The sequence below is a fragment of the Stegostoma tigrinum genome, chromosome 3, assembly GCF_030684315.1.
Source record: "Stegostoma tigrinum isolate sSteTig4 chromosome 3, sSteTig4.hap1, whole genome shotgun sequence".
Classification (NCBI taxonomy): domain Eukaryota; kingdom Metazoa; phylum Chordata; class Chondrichthyes; order Orectolobiformes; family Stegostomatidae; genus Stegostoma; species Stegostoma tigrinum.
The window spans coordinates 28,587,439-28,601,726 of NC_081356.1; the positions used below are offsets into that span (position 1 = coordinate 28,587,439).

The window sequence follows — 14,288 nt, forward strand, 5'->3', positions numbered from 1 at the left end:
TCCTTTGTGAACATTTTATTGACTTCCTCAGCCGTACCTGTCTCAATCCACCCTCCATGTTACTGGACCCCTTTATACACATGTACTGGACAACTAATAGCCAGCACTTATTATTTCTTCACCTGAAACAAAAATGTTTACAAACTTAACAATGTGATCAACCAGACATTGACAGAAATATCTCTTCAATGCCTATCATATCAAACCCTTTAGTAATTTTAAACATTGGTTATCTTTAGCCCTCTCTTCAACCTATATGGGTCAAATGCTTCTTTGATATTTAATCAAACGATAGATCTCTTGATTCCAAGTAATTTATTGCATTGACTGAAAGCTTCCAAAACATTCTGTTGCTGTAGAAATATTATCTCAAATTGCCAGGAGTTTAACTGTATATAAATAAAGCCATAAATATTAATTTCCGCAAAAGATCAATTGTGAATTTTAAAGTAAAATAAAGTACTCCTATAGGCAATGTAGTGCACTTATTTTCTTTTGATATGTCCCTGCTCCTGGTAAAACTTCCCTAATTAGAGTGAACAGTATTTTAATTGCCCAGATCTCAAGAGACAGTCCAAATGAAAGAACAATTGTGAAATGCTGGAAAATCTTCTAATGACTGTCCAAAGTCCAGCCCCACGAAAAGGTGAGCAGAAATCTGGAGCTGTGTCCTGTAAAAGATTGAGGCTGGAAATCAGTTGAAAATTTCAGAACTGAGATTAATAGATTGCTGTTAAGCAAGAAGATTAAGATGGTGGTAGACCCAGTAATGAAGCAGGTGATGACGACAAAATGACAGAAATATTAATAATCGCTTTGCCACAACATTCTCAAGGGAAACTAATGTGCTGGAAGAGATAAAAAAGAATTCAGTGGAAAAAGAGATGATGTGAAAATTTTTTGCCTTCACGTGTGAGGTGTGAGCATTTGAAACTTGACATTCTTGCATTTGTTCTGATGAGTGCAAGATGATAAGCTTTGGCAACATGATCCTCTGTTCAGCAGAATTAAGATCATAAAAAATATAAATATTTATAAAATAGAAAGGAAAGCGATCATTGCTGGATGAATCAAACTTGGAGGATAAAAGTTAACAAAGTGTGAAGCTGGATGAACTCAGCAGGCCAAGCAGCATCTCAGGAGCACAAAAGCTGACATTTCGGGAGAAAAGTGCCTGATCCAGAAAGATTGCATCATGTCTAATGATGCGCGAATAGCATGAAAAGAAGTGATTTTTCACAGAGTTTGCTGCAGAACCGTTATGCTCACCAGTTACGTTGTTGATTTAGACTCAGAAGTCAGAGATACAATTTCAAAATTTGAGAGAAGAAAGAAGGATATGAGAGGGTGAGTTAAGGTGGGGTGGAAGGCAGCTAGCCTTGATATGATAGCACTCTTTCTGTGCTGTAAATGCTTTGTAGCTGACATGAGTAGACATTTAAGATACTGACCAGCCAGAATCTCAATGGATGGTTAAATGGTCTCAAGGGAATGAATGACTGCCTCCTGTTCCAATGTTTCGGACGCGTCACTGTAGTGAAAACAATAATTCTGTCCCTTTCTCCTCAGATGCTGTTTCTCTGATATTTTATGTTTTGGTTTTGGATTTCCAACACTATTTATGCCTGTCGTATTGGTTTCATCAGAATTTAAGGCTATAGCAGGACAGATTTTCACTTTATCGCCCAATTTTAAAACTTGCATCACATACATTACAGAAAGTACAATTTTCAGTTCTGTTTGCTCAGGGAAGCTGGGCTGGCTCTTCTTAGAGCAAGCAGGTCAGGGGAGGTTGAATTGAGGTGTTCAAAATTCTGAATTGAAAGGCATTGTTTCCACTGACAGAAGGACTGTTGTTGGTAAAGGAATTAAAGCGGAGTTCTAAATGCCAGTACAATTAATGAAGGGATTATAAAAGGAGATTCAATAGAAACTTTCAAAAAGTGGAGAGGATAAATAAGCGAAGATCAGAAAATTGCACGCTGGTTGAGATAAATTGGATAACTTTCAAAGAGCCATCTCAGGCACAGTGAGTTGAATGCCCACCTTCTGTGCTGAGTCATTCTTATTAGAACCCATGGAAAACCTTTTCCATTTTAATCTGACTTCCCCTCCTTGTTCTTGTATGTTAAATTACCGAGTAATGGTGCTCTGTTAATCATCATTCATGGAGTCCAGGTTACTGTGGAAATATGTATTTTTACATGCATGTTGGAGCCTGGAGTAATGAGTACTGATGCTAGAGACTCCACATTGCTTCCCATAACATCACTGACCAGGAATCTCTCCTTTGGTTACTACCTGCCAGTTGTGAGTTACAAGTTGACACTCAATCTGTTTCCATGTGTAATGAAGGCATCTTCCTTGGCCATCAAGTCTGGGATAGGAATTTACCCTGAGCTTCTGGATCAGAGGCAGGGTCACTACCCATTACATCACAGAACCATCAAACTACTGATTGGAAAATCTACATTTTTTACAGCAAAGTAAATATATCTTATTATCAGATTGTTATGACTATTAAATGATCCACTTTATTGTTTTTTCAGGTCACTATATGTATGTTGATGCTATCTACACCACAAGTTTACATGAAGTTGCTCAGTTAATGTCACCGGTGACAACTTCTGCCCTGCTGGGATGCCTGTCCTTCTTTTACCAACTGGAACAGACTCAATCCAACTTATTTGTCGTTTATACAAAGGACAGAATGGGACATTATGAGGAGGTGTGGAGGGCAAATAAATCTACACACAGTTGGACCTTGGTAAAAGTGAATATTAAAGCAGCGCATCCATTTCAGGTAAACATTTCTGTTGTACAATAATAATTTGTATGGCATCGCAAATCAAACCATGAAACAGTGGTCGTCAAAAGACATTTAGGAGTACAGGTTGATTAATCATTAGAATGAAATAAAATAGGTAAATCAACAGGTATTGAAAATAATCCAGGAAAAACTAATGGAATGCTGGCCATTATGCTAGGGAAATTGGATACAAGGGGATAGAAGTTATACTTCTGCTATAGCAAGTCCTGGTTGGGCCACACCTTCTGTATGTAGGCTGTTCTGGATATCACATAAGTTGAAGAACATGTTGGACTTGAGGGAAGTACCATGTTGATTTACCAAAATGATATCTGGCCTCCAAACAACATTGAGATATTAAACAACAGCAGCATCAACAGCTCCTTGTATTTTGATACAGAGATACTGCCTTCAGCACCATGGAGCATTCCAAACTATTTCACATGTGCTTCCATGAGCATTGTGAAACAGAGAATGATACTGAGCTACATGGGATATTGGGCTGGATTTTCACAGAGCTTGGGAAGTTCCATGGGATACAAACCAGAGATATATTGGAATGATCAAGCCTAGGATTAGCGAAGTCATGGATAAGGGTTTCAATAGCATATGAACAGAGATGGGTGAAATTGGGTGATGTTACAGTGGCAATAGTAGGCAGTCTTGGATGTGACATGAATAGGAGATGAAAAACTCATCTTGCGATCAACCAGATCATTGCCAAAGAAAGAGATAGAGTCTGTAGAATTCTACTCCCAGATTTCATAATAATTACAAGGATACCTAAATTGCCAGAAATTAGAGGTTCTGTGTTTAATGGAAAGATTGAAAAGGCTGTAGTGTCCTGATAAGATGCCTTTTAGTATCTTACAGGTAAAGTTTTAATTGAGAAAGATTTACATAGGATCAAAGTTAATTTGGGTTGATTTGGTTGCAGCAAGGTGAGATTGATGATGAGAATGTAGTTCAGGATAACAGCAGGGAATGGTAAAATCCCCATTCCCTCTGAGATAGAATTAGGTCCTTCTTCACAGAAAATAATCACAGCACAAGCTGTGGTTCAGCAACGTTCAAATAATCAAGGATTCTACTGGAGGTGAAGAAGGGGTAATTGGATCAAAGTTTAAGGTATTAAGGGCAACGTCTTGTTAGAGAGAAAGTATTTCTGTTAGTTGGGGAATCTAGTACTAGAGGGCAGAGTCTAAAAATTAGAGCTGAATTTTTCAGGAGTGAAATTAGGAAACTCCTTGACACAAGGGTTGGTAGAAAGTTGAAACTCTCAATCACAAATAAAAGCTGAAATGAGCTCATTTGTTAATTTTAAATCTGAGGTTGATAGATATTTGTCAGCCCAAGGTATTAATGGATTGGAGCAAAAGAGTTAGGTTTCATTAAATGATGAATGATCTTGAGGGGTAAAACTGTTTTGTCTTGTTCCTTGTTCACGCAGCCGATTCCAGCTTTCCATTAAGCATAGAACCTCTCAGTTCAGACAACATCCGTGTAATCCTTATTTTTTGCACCTTAATTAATGTTTGTATATCTTTTTAGGCTAATGCAGAACAGATCTGTGCAGAGAACTCCAAGTGCTGCCTCACTAAGTTTCTATACATGATAACTTCTTCAAAATTGGCATAAATAAGATATGAAGCGATCATAAGATATTACAAAGGGTTCCATAACAAGTATGACCTATTTGTTCCATAAAAAGTATTAATTTATTGTTCTCTTTCTGATGTACTATTTTGGGATTTTGCTTTTTTCTTTCAAATTTATAGTCATTAGGATTCTTTTTATATGTTTACTTTCCTATCATTTTTTAACATCCAAAAAGGTATTTTGAGCTCCTTCATTTTCTGCCTTGAAATGCTTAACTGGCAAAACGTGATTTTTTTTTTCTCTTTCACTCTCTGGAATGTGTTGGGATGTCTGCACAGTTAATGCGTGAGAGAAACCATCTGGTGTCTCAGGCAGTTACTAGTACAGTCATATATAGATATGTTCACATGTCAAGCTTTTCAGCAAAAGAAAATAAAGCACTGAGGGAGATTTTTAGATCATGAACTCAGTGTTTCCATAATGAGGGATAGATTTGGATGGACTGCTTGGGATGACTAAAATGGAACAATTCAGAAAGGAGCTCTTTCCAGAAATGTTGGTTGCTTCTAAAGACTTTCCCATTCAAGCGGAGCTGTTTGTAATGGATATTCTGAAGCGACAGTTTGTTTACGTGGGAATGGAAAGAGCTTCAATTTGATTTCATTCGGGAAAATACAATAATATCAAGTGGCTGCGCTGATTGAAATCTATCAATTTTGTCCGCAGGAGTGAGCTTTCACCCATACGTTCATGTTTCATTGTGATAACTACTGTTAGTGACTGCACTAATTTAATGCCAATGGCAAAGATGGGGCCTCCAGTCACATGAAATTGTGGAGTTTTACTGAATAGGAGGAGCCCGTTTGTATGTGTCTGGCTCTCTGATGGAGTTACACACTTAATCCTCTTCCCTTATGCATTGCATGTGCATTTTGTTGTACAAATATTTGTTCTCTTCCCTTTTAAAAGCGATTATATAGAGCACTCGATAGCCTCACAACACTCTCCAAGCATAAATTTACACATTTATCTTATAATAACCCCTCATTAGTTTTAAACATTGTTTTTTGCTTCTCTAGTGTCATTTTAAAAAACTTCAATTTATTTAGGATTCTCATCTGATAACAAAAATCTCTTTTCTCTTGTGTTACCTTTCTGAATGTCTTCTGCACCCTCTCCATGTAGCTCAATATCTTGATAACTTTCCTAATTTAAGCTACTCTCAACTGGATATGACAGCTCCTGGAGCAAATTGGGAATGGTAGACACAGAGGTGTTGTGGTAGCTATATGTTTGAGCATTTGAAAGATGGGATGGTTTGGGACAGGAAATGGAGAGGACAAATGTAATGAGAGGTAGAAGCAATGTTCATTGTGTCAAAACGATACATGAACTGGTGTGCCAAAACTGAGGGAGCCATTTTGGCTAATGTCAGGGTGGGGGAGGATGGATGAAAAACCTTTGTGAAGGGAGCTGGAGATAACACAGATGGAACGTTTAGAACATAGAACATAGAACAATACAGCGCAGAACAGGCCCTTCGGCCCTCAGTGATGCACCGACCTGTGAACTAATCTGAGCCCATCCCCCTACACTATCCCATCATCATCCATATGCTTATCCAAGGACTGTTTAAATGCCCCTAATGTGGCTGAGTTAATTACATTGGCAGGCAGGGCGTTCCACGCCCTCACCACTCTGAGTAAAGAACCCGCCTCTGACATCTGTCTTAAATCTATCACCCCTCAGTTTGTAGCTATGTCCCCTTGTACAAGCTGACGTCATCATCCTCAGAAAAAGACTCTCACTGTCCTCCCTATCTAATCCTCTGATCATCTTGTATGTCTCTATTAAATCCCCTCTTAGCCTTCTTCTCTCCAATGAGAACAGACCCAAGTCCCTCAGCCTTTCTTCATAAGGCCTTTGCTCCAGACCAGGCAACATCCTGGTAAATCTCCTCTGCACCTTTTCCAATGCTTCCACATCCTTCCTGTAATGGGGCGACCAGAACAGCATGCGTTTCAGGAGAGACTCAAAGTAGAGGTACAGAGCAAGATCGTGCAGCTGAATAGATAGACTTACATATTTGGTTTGAAGAACCCCATTGATTCCCCACATTTTAGTGAAGGTAAGAACAAAATAGGCAAAGAAAGAAGCTCCAGAAGAGTGTTACACAGAAAAGAGGTCTTGGGTAGTCCTGGTTTCTCATACACGTGGAACATTTGGGAAGTTTTAGCAGAGTATGATGCACAGTAATACTTGTCATGTATGTGAAAATTGAGATAGAAATATAATAAATTAATGGACATATTGTCAGATGCAGACATAAAACTTTATAGCATTCTAACTTAGTTATAGAATGATAGAAAGACCGCTCAGCCCATCTTGCCAAGACTTGCTGTTTGAAGGAGCTATCCAGTTGGAATCATTCCCTTGTTCTTTCCCCAGAGTCCAATTTTATCCAACTTATTTATTTATCCAATTTCCTCTTGAATGTTATCATTGAATCTGCTTCCACTTCTTCTTAAGGCAACATGTTCCAGATCATAACAAACTTATTGTGAGAAAGAGAAAACATTCCTTCGGGTTCTATTGCCAATTTCCTGAAATCTGTGTCCTTTATCAACCCTTCTATTAAAGGAAACAGTTTCTCTTATTTTCCATCTCAATCAGACAATTTGAACACATCTATCAAATCACCTCTTTACTTTCTCTTCTCCAACAAGAACAATCCCATCTCCACATTCTCCAAGGAACTGATATCCCTCATTCCTGGTAGTAAAAGTTTAAGGGAGGGAGGGTGGTAACTTTTCCTTGAAAGAATGGCGAGAGTGGGTGACTTTGATTTGGGGGAAAGAACATAGGAATGTAGGAAAAGGAGTAGGCCACTCAGCCCATTGACCCTTATCTGCTATTCAATAGAATCATGGCTGATTTGTGGCCTAATTTCACATGCCTTGATATTCTCGCTTAACAAAAATTTGCCAATCTCAGATTTAAATTTAACAATTTAATTAGCATTGACCACTGTTTGAGAGGGAGAGTTCCGATCATTCACTACTGTTTGCATGCAGTAGTACTTTCAAGCATGTCTCTTGAATGGCCAGGCCCTAATTCTTAGACGGTGTCCCCAGGTTCTAGAATCTACAGCTAGTGGAAATAATTTATCTTTATCTATCCTGTCTTGTCAATATCCTGAAGACTTTAATTACATCACCCCTTAACCTTCTAAATTCAAGAGAATAAAGGCTTAAATTTATATAATCTCTCCTCATTACTTAATCCCAGAAGTTTAGGTACCATACTTGTAAATCTGCATTGAACCTCCAAGGTTAAAACATCCTTCCTAAGATGTGGTAACTAGATCTGTTCAAAGTCCTCCCAATGAGGTCTAACAAGGGTTCTGTATAACTGCAGCATATCGTCTTCATCCTTATACTCCAGACTTTTAGATGTAAAGGCCAGCATTCCATTAGCCTTTTTGACTATTTTCTGAACCTGTTCATGGCATCACCCAAATCTCATTGGATATCCACTGTATGTAATTTTTTGTCTTCTAGAACAAGTAGTCTGATTTATTTATTTTTGGTCTGAAATGGATAATCTCACACTTGCTTATATTAAAATCCATCGGCCACAGCTTTGCTCATTTACCTAATCCATTGTTGTAATTTTATGCCTTCATCAAAACTGCCTATAATGCTGCTCAATTTTGTGTCATCAGCAAATTTGGATATTTGACTTTTTACGCCATTATCCAAGTCACTAATGAATATTGTGAATAATTGAGGCCCCAGCACATATCCCTGTGGAACACTACTAGTCACATCCTGCTAATTTGTTTATTTACCCATTATTCCAACTCTGTTTCTTGCCACTGAATGAAGTTCCAATTCATGGTAGTAATTTGCCCTTAATTCTGTGGTCTTTCACCTGAGCTAACAGTATGATGTGTGGGACTTTATCAGAATTCTTCTGGAAGCCCATATAAATAACATTCACTGACAGCTTTTATCCACCAGTTTTGTCACCTCTTCAAAAAACTCTGAGATTTGTGAACTATTAAGTACTAATTATTAATTTTTTGCCGGTATTTTCCTATTTTTGAGCTTTTTAAAAAAGATTTTGTGAAATTTCCCTGCTGCCTTGGATTTATTTGATTGTTTCTTCTCCCTTTCCATTTTTCAGTCAGCCTCTTCACTCTACGGTCACTGCTTCCTGGATATTTACCTGCTCTTGCATTTAACCTCTTCGTTCCACTTTGCAGATTACAGAATTGTTACAGTGCAGAGAGAGGTCATTAGCCCATCATGTCTGCACCGGTTCTTGGAGTACTCAACTTTAATCTCCTGACCTCCTCCCACAACCCTGCACATTGTTTCTCTCTAAATAATCACATAGTGCTCTCTTGAATAGCTCAATTGAACCAATGTCTACCACTTTTCCAGGCAGTGCATTTTATACTCAAACTACTTGCTGTGTGAAAAAAATATTTTCTTATCTTGCATTTATGTTTTTTTTGAAAACCATTTTTTAATTAAACCCTCTGTCCTCAACCTATTTACAAGTGGAAACCATTTCTCCCTGTCTGTACAAACCCTTATGATTTCAAAGCATTGCAACAACAATTTACATTTAGATAGCACCACAGCTAACTGTCTTCAAGTGCTCTTCAGGAGCAACTATCAAATGACATCCAAACGAGGCCAAAGAAATGCAATTTGGGTGAATTGGCCTCGTCAAATTGTCCCATGGTGTCCAGGGATGTGTAAATTAAGTGGATTAGCCTTGGGATATGCAGGGTTACGGGGTTGGGGTGGGTCTGGATGGGATGCTGTCAGGGAGTTGGTGTGGTCTTGATGGACTGAATGGCCTGCTTCCACACTGTAAGGACTCTACGATTCTACCTTTAGAGATTATAGGGCAGATGAACACATGCTTGGTCAAAGATTCACGTATGAAACATGCCTAAGGAGGAGAGAGGGGTGGAGAGGTTAAGGGTGGGAGTTCCAGAGCTGTGAGTCTCGGAAACGCTAAGGGGATGTGTGAGAGTGCAGAAGCAGAGGAACTCGCAGATCGACAATACTAAAACTAAGTGTCAAAAAATACAAGATAGTCACTAACAAATTTAATAGGGATTTCAGGAGAAATCTCTACCCAGAGATGTAGAATTCATTATCACAAGAAATAATTACAAGGATGCACTTCAGGAAAAGATAGGTATACGCATGAGGGAGATTGAATTGTAGGATATTTGATGCAGCATAATGAAGAGTTGGAAGGACGCCGACGTGGAACATCAGCATTTGCATAGACACATTTGCTAGAATGGTCTATTTATGTGTTGTTGGTTCTAGGTGATTATAACCTGTGTCAAAATATGCCTCCAGCACACCAGTTTTCTAGCAATAATTCATGAAAGTCTCAGGAAGAAAAGCTAATAAAGCTGGCAAATGAAACATACTGATCTGCATTTCATGTATTTTAAATTGGAGGATCAGTCCAGTTTGTTTATTTACAAATTTTTTGTCACAGCTATCTAGAATTTGTAATAGTATTAATCATTTTCATTTCTCCTTCCTCAGTGTTGTTTCTTCTCTTTATACCCTCCCCTGTTTGCGATTTGCCAGTGGTGGTCAGAATGCAATAATTTGAACTTCTATGGCCTGACAAACTCCCAAAACGTTTTACAGACAATGAAGTGCTTTTTAAGTGTTGTCACTTTTGGAATGTGCTTCAGAACCCAACATGTGGAATGTAGTGTTCCTTACAATGTAAAACAGTGACACAGTCATAGAGTCATACAGCACAGAAGAGTCCCTTCAGCCTCCCCTTTGTCTCCCCCTTCATTCTAGTTATCGAGCCATAGAGATAAACAGAATGTAACAGACCCTTTGGTCCAATTAGTCCTGCTGACCAGGTTCCCAAACAAAACTCGTCCCAGCTGTCTGCATTTGGCCCATATCCCTCCAACCCTTTGCTATTCATGTAATTATCCAAAGGTCTTAAACGTAGTAACTGTACTAGCAGCCATCACTTCTTCTGACAGTTCATTCTACACACTAACCACTCTCTGTGTAAAAAAGCTGTCCCTCATGTATTTTGTAAATCTTTCCCCTCTCACCTTAAAAATTTGCCCCCTAGTTTTGAACTCCCCTTCCTTAGGGAAAAGACCTTTGCAATTCACATTATCTGTATCTCTCATGATTGTATAAACCTCTACAAGGTCATCCCTCAATCTCCTATGGACCAGTGGAAAAAAGTCCCAGCTTATCCAGCCTATTTTTTCATATCTCAAACTCCCCCCCCCAATTCCCAGCAACATCCTGATAAACCTTTTCTGACTTTCTCAAGATTAATAATATCCTTCCTATAACAGGACAACCAGAACTGCATGCAGTACTCCAGAAGGGGCCTTACTAATGTCCTGTGCAACTTCAATAATATTTAGATAATGTTTGGAACATCAGCCTATTCCCATTCCTGTCAATGTCAGTTTGTTATTGGGTTTGTCATTTCTGGCTGGATGTAATGATGGAGATTTTATCACATGACTCACACAACCTCTTGTGGTGTACCTTTAAAGGGATGTATCTTAAGCTGCTGCCCTCCACTATCCACCATGTGACAAGATGAAATGTGTAATTCCATGTGGTCTGTTTATATCCATTTCTGTCATCTGCCCACACCATTTGGAAAATAAGGATAGCGGTGTGTAAACGACACCTGGGCAAAATCCCTACATGGTGTCCCTCATTTCCAGGCTTCGCTATTTGTGTGAAATCAAAGACTGTAATCATGTCTGAGATGTTCTAGCCTCCCCGCAACTCATTATTCTGGATGATGTGATTGGTTTTCCAGATTGTGTTCGAAGTTGCATTCAGCAGCACAAAAGGAGGTTACGCAGCATTGGATGATATTTATTTTTCCTCACAGTTCTGTGACAATAAAACAGGTGAGCATTTTCATTTTCTGCCTTAATTGAGTAACTTGTACATAGGTTACCTGAATGAAAGCCAAAAGAACTGCAAATGCTGGAGTCAGAAACAAAAACAGAAATTGTTGGAATAGCTCAACAGGTCTGGTATCTGTGAGGAGAAATCGGAGTTAATGTTTCAGGTCCGGTGACCCTTCCTCAGAATTGATGGTGGCTAGGAAGGAAATTGGTTTTAGTGCAGAATATGGGGTGGAAGGAGGGTGTGAGTAGTAAATGATAGGTGGAGGCAGGGGTGTTACACATTATCCATTGTTAGCCACTAAAAGTCCCCATTAACAGCTATTAATTTGCCTAGGCTGACAATTAGCCACTCCTTTGTCTACCCAATGGTTCTTTTCTCTATTTGGGCTCTATCGTTTACTCCTTACCCCCTCCCCCCACCCTATCTTCCGCAAAAATAAACTCTTGCCTGGCTATCATCAGTTCTGATGAAAGGTCACTATTCCCAAAACATTAACTTAGATTTCTCTCCACAGATGCTGCAATTCCTGCTGAGATTTTCTAGATGTACCATAGCCATCTCTCCTCACAAAGGCATTTTTATGGCTGTTGATCTTAGGTAATATGATCAGTATGAAGAGATAGTAGCAAATGCAGATGCTGGAGAATCTAAGATAACAAAGTATAGAGCTGGATGAACACAGCAGGCCAAGCAGCATCAGAGGAGCAGGAATGCTGACGTTTTGGGCCTAGACCTTTCTTCAGAAAGGGGGGAGGGGAAAGGCGTTCTGAAATAAATAGGGAGAAGGGGGAGACAGGTAGAAAATGGATAGAGGAGAAGATAGGCTGAGAGGAGACAAACAGGTCAGGGAGATGGGGATTGAGCCAGTAAAGGTGAGTGTAGGTGGGGAATTAGGGAGGGGATAGGTCAGTCCAGGGAGGACAGACACATCTAGGGCGTGGGATGAGGCCAGTAGGTAGGAGATGGAGGTGTGGCTTGATGTGGGAGGAGGGGATAGGTGGGAAGAAGGACAGGTTAGGGAGGCGGGGACAAGCTGGGCTGGCTTTGGGATGCGGGAGGGGGTATGGAGATTTTGAAGCTTGTGAAGTCCACATTGATACCATTGGGCTGCAGGGTTCCCAAGCGGAATATGAGGTGTTGTTCCTGCAACCTTTGGGTGGCATATTTGTGGCACTGCAGTGGTTGCAAGAACAGCACCTCATATTCCGCTTGGGAACCCTGCATCCCGATGGTATCAATGTGGACTTCACAAGCTTCAACATCTCCCCTCCCCCTACCACATCCCAAAACCAGCCCAGGGTATGTCATAACATCTCTGAATAGGTTGATTAGAAGATATTCAAAATTCCACATGCCTCTTGCTCATTGTTGAATTGATTCATTGTAGTCAGGAAATGCGATGGACGAGCTTCGGGTGGGCTGTTCTGATGAAGAGCCATTGAACTCGAAACTTTAATTCTGCTTTCTCTTCAGAGATACTGCCAGACCTGCTGAGTTTCGTCTGCAGTTTCTAGTTTTGTTTGATTTCCAGCATACACGGTCCTTTGTTTTATTTCAGCTTCAGATGGAATTGGTCAGTTTTCCAAGCCATTCTGTACCTCAAGAAGAATGGTCCAAATGAATATTGGCTAAAGGTGCTTATCTTCCAGCTAACAACAGCTTCCAACTCAATAAATCACTGTTATGATCTCAGCTGATGGTAATACTGGACTGGTCAGATGGCATGGAAATCTGCATTGATAGATTATATGCATTATTTTTGCAGTTTGACTTCAGTGATGAGTCACTGGACATACTCACACAAAGCTGTCAATGTTCTTTTCACAGAAGAACACAAGTTTATCACATAAAAGAAAGTTAATTGAACTAGATATATATAAGACAATTTTGAAAGGTTTCAACATCAACAGCAGTAACAAAGATTAATCACTTTTCCCAACAGTGCCCATTTACATATTTTCAATCCCAGTCAGCATTATTTCTGCTGCACTGCAGTATTACATTGCAGTATTACAACTTTATGATTTTTCACTCATCTGATTTTTTACAGTTTTGATGGCTTAGACATATTTCTAGCTGTTGAGGGCCTGGATTTCTTTTCAGGGCTCACAACCACCAGAATTCTACAAACTAAACCCTTTCATCCAAACACTTCTTAAAAGCTCAATTTCTTCTCTACCTAAATGAAATTGTTCTTCAAGCAATGCTCACTGTTGGAACTATATTGTTTCGTGGGATGTGAAACTCACTGGCAAATCCAACATTTGTTGCCTGTCCCTAATTGACCTGGAACTGAACAGCTTGCTAAGCTATTTGAATCTTTTTTAGATTCACCTGCATTTATATAGTCATAGAGTTATACAGAAACAGACCCTTTGGTCCAACTCCTCCATGCCAACCTGATACCATAAATAACTCTAGTCCCATTTGCTAACATTTGGCCCATATCCCTCTTAACTGTTAGTATTCATGTACCCATCCAGATGCCTTTTAAACGTTGTAAATGTACCCACCTTCACCATTTGCTCTGGCAGCTCATTCCATATAGGCACAACCCTCTGCATGAAAAAGTTGCCCCTCAGGTCCCTTTTAAATCTTTCCCCTCTCACTTTAAACTTATGCGCTCTAGTTTTGGACTCCCTACCCTGTGGAAAAGAGTAAACCAGCAATATTAATACTATGTCCCCATCCGTAGATCAGGATACCTTAAGAATGTCCATTAAGTTTAATAGAAGTTACAAAATAGAAATAGTCTATCTTGCCCAACTACTTAAGCCAGCATTTGTCTTCCACTTATTGTTAGATCTTATCTTGTTCACTAATATGTTTGGCCTCCTTATTTTGTTTTGTTACTCATTATTGCTGTCCTTCTTTTGCCATCACCAAGGTTGGCTTATGCCCTCAAATGGACACCACCATTA

The 14,288-nt window shown here is 39.4% G+C and overlaps 1 protein-coding gene across 4 annotated transcripts in view; it reads left to right on the forward strand.

Moving 5' to 3' along the window:
* Window positions 1–14,288, forward strand: part of mamdc2a (MAM domain containing 2a) — a 117,376-nt gene that overhangs the window by 52,928 nt on the left and 50,160 nt on the right. For all 4 annotated transcript variants that reach the window (XM_048528314.2, XM_059644060.1, XM_048528312.2 and 1 more), the window contains 2 exons: window positions 2,550–2,803; window positions 11,270–11,363. In XM_048528314.2, the coding sequence (XP_048384271.1) occupies window positions 2,550–2,803; window positions 11,270–11,363 (348 nt within the window). The remainder of the gene's footprint in view (window positions 1–2,549; window positions 2,804–11,269; window positions 11,364–14,288) is intronic.